Source organism: Eucalyptus grandis, chromosome 4 (assembly GCF_016545825.1).
Source record: "Eucalyptus grandis isolate ANBG69807.140 chromosome 4, ASM1654582v1, whole genome shotgun sequence".
Classification (NCBI taxonomy): domain Eukaryota; kingdom Viridiplantae; phylum Streptophyta; class Magnoliopsida; order Myrtales; family Myrtaceae; genus Eucalyptus; species Eucalyptus grandis.
This window is the reverse complement of record NC_052615.1, coordinates 20501686-20503708: the sequence shown is the minus strand read 5'-3', so window position 1 is coordinate 20503708 and position 2023 is coordinate 20501686. Positions and strand designations below refer to the sequence as shown.

Genomic DNA, 2023 nt, shown 5'->3' with positions numbered 1-2023 from the left:
TCAGTTGAAGAGCGGTGGCCGAGATGGTGGCAATCGAGGCGAAAAAGCCCAGGAATTGCTGAGCGTGTAGATAAATAGACTCGACCCGCTCAGGATAATGTCTCCGGCTTCATGTGGTTTCCCAAGAGCAATGCCGCTGGAATTGGCAGTGGAATTTGAAGAGGAATCCTGCCAGTATCCTCCCGGAGGAGTGAGAGCAGCTTGGTAAGTGACACCCGCAATTAAGGTAGACACAACAATGATTATTTCGCGATTGGATTTATCTTGGACACTGAAAGAATTTGTAAACTTCTCAGAGTCTGTTGGTTCCCTTTCAGAAAATTGCGATAGAGAGAGGGTAGGAGTATAGCATCTTTCTCGACTTCCTTCACAGCGAAAACTCCCTGCAACATCTGGACCACCACTAGGATTCACTTGGAAGATTTTTAGAGCCGTCTCACCTCGGAAGTTCTTCGCATTTACATCCATATACTGATCCAATAATTTGACGATCTGGAAGAAATGCAAAGGTCACAAAATGATGTATGTGTCCATTCAATTTCATTCACTGCTTTGTTACAAGCTTCACTATTATGCACAAAATGAGCCCATGCCATGTAAGTTTGAATGATTGTAGTGATGTAAAGACTGATGTACATGGGGGAAAAGTTTATTACATTTTATTTATCAGAGGCAATCATTGCAACTAATGTAACGAAGTCCAAAATCTCTTCAAATTGCAATTTAGTCCTTTCACTAAAAATTATTTAGGTGATAGCTAGAAATTGCCCAAATAAGTTGTAACATAGTTGAATCCATGATGACCTCAATGATTATGATTTCTCATAAAAGTTCACGACTTAACCATGTCAAGTTGTCAACTAAATAATTTAGAATTATCTTATATATTTGTATCGTTTTTTTCATTATGAAGAGAGAGACCATCTTAGACAAGTACATTTTTCTCCATCGTGAGTAATTTGTAAAACCATATACTTTTAATATTTTGTAAAACAAAAGAGACCAAACAAGGTGGTTCCATTCAAATCTCCTCACTCAGAATATTTTGTAAAACCATGTACTTATTACCATTATATTTGTTCCAGGATAAGATTGTGCCAAATTGAAGGATCCAAAAATAAAATTATAAATAACCACGAAACCAATGAACTATACCTCGAGTTGCTTTTTGGATTTAGCAATATGTAAGACAGTGTCACCATCTTGGTCTTTCCAGTCCAAGACTTCTATAAGATGGACTTGCTTAAGCCATTCAAACAAAACCTTGAATGCTTCTGTGTTGCCCGTCCTGACGGCAACGTGAACTGCAGTCTCGCATTGGTTTGTCAAGTCTTCGATAGACGATTTGCAAGCAGATAGAAACTCTGCCAAGAGTTCTAGGAGCTCCAGGTTCTCCTGATTGTCTCCTTTTTCTCTGGCTACAAAATGCAAAGGAGTGATCCCACCTCGTCCTCGTACTCGAATCAACTTTGGATTGAGGGTCATTAGTGCCCTTGCGGTGTGATAATGCTTCTTTTGCAAAGCCAAGTGCATAGGACTGTGACCCCCTCGATTCAGCTTTCGAGTGAACGATGGCTTCAAGGTGGCTATCTCCATTGCCACTTTAGTTTGCCCCTTGTCGGCAGCATCGTGTAGTGGAGTATTTGGGAAGGGGCCCTTGGATCCATGATCTAAGAGATTTCCATCCCGCTCAATCAAGCTATATAACTCATTAACATTATCATTTGCTATTACTTCCTGTAGGGCCATTGTTTGAGAAGGGAAACATAGGAGAAGAGGGGCTTGTTGATGATGGATTGAAGTAAGAATAGCAAACTTGCAAACATCATTTATAGAGCCATAGTTGACCAAAATATAATTAGATGAGTCATGGTTCATGATATATCCTGTAAAAATTCAATTGGTTGGGGGATCTTTCTCTTTAGCTTTCTCTTTAGAGAACTTGCATGCTAAGTTTGATAAATCCGGAGAAACAATTCAATTGGTGGGGAATCTTTATCTTTAGAGAACTTGCATGCGAAGT

At 39.5% G+C, this 2023-nt stretch overlaps 1 protein-coding gene across 1 annotated transcript; it reads right to left on the bottom strand.

The window, feature by feature from the left end:
• LOC104442795 (ankyrin repeat-containing protein BDA1) lies at nt 1-1749 on the bottom strand. Its single transcript, XM_010056183.3, has 2 exons — nt 1156-1749; nt 1-492 (listed from the first exon to the last, which is right to left on the bottom strand). The coding sequence occupies exons 1-2, from the start codon at nt 1747-1749 to the stop codon at nt 1-3; spliced, it is 1086 nt and encodes a 361-aa protein (XP_010054485.2).
• Nucleotides 1750-2023: the final 274 nt, after the last annotated feature.

Bases quoted from the DNA above. Each gene is read 5' to 3' on its own strand.
- LOC104442795 (XM_010056183.3), bottom strand. From the start codon at position 1,749: ATGGCCCTACAGGAAGTAATAGCAAATGATAATGTTAATGAGTTATAT. The intron at 493-1,155 runs GTATAGTTCATT...CATTTCTTCCAG, and splicing joins AATCCAAAAAGCAACTCGAG to ATCGTCAAATTATTGGATCA.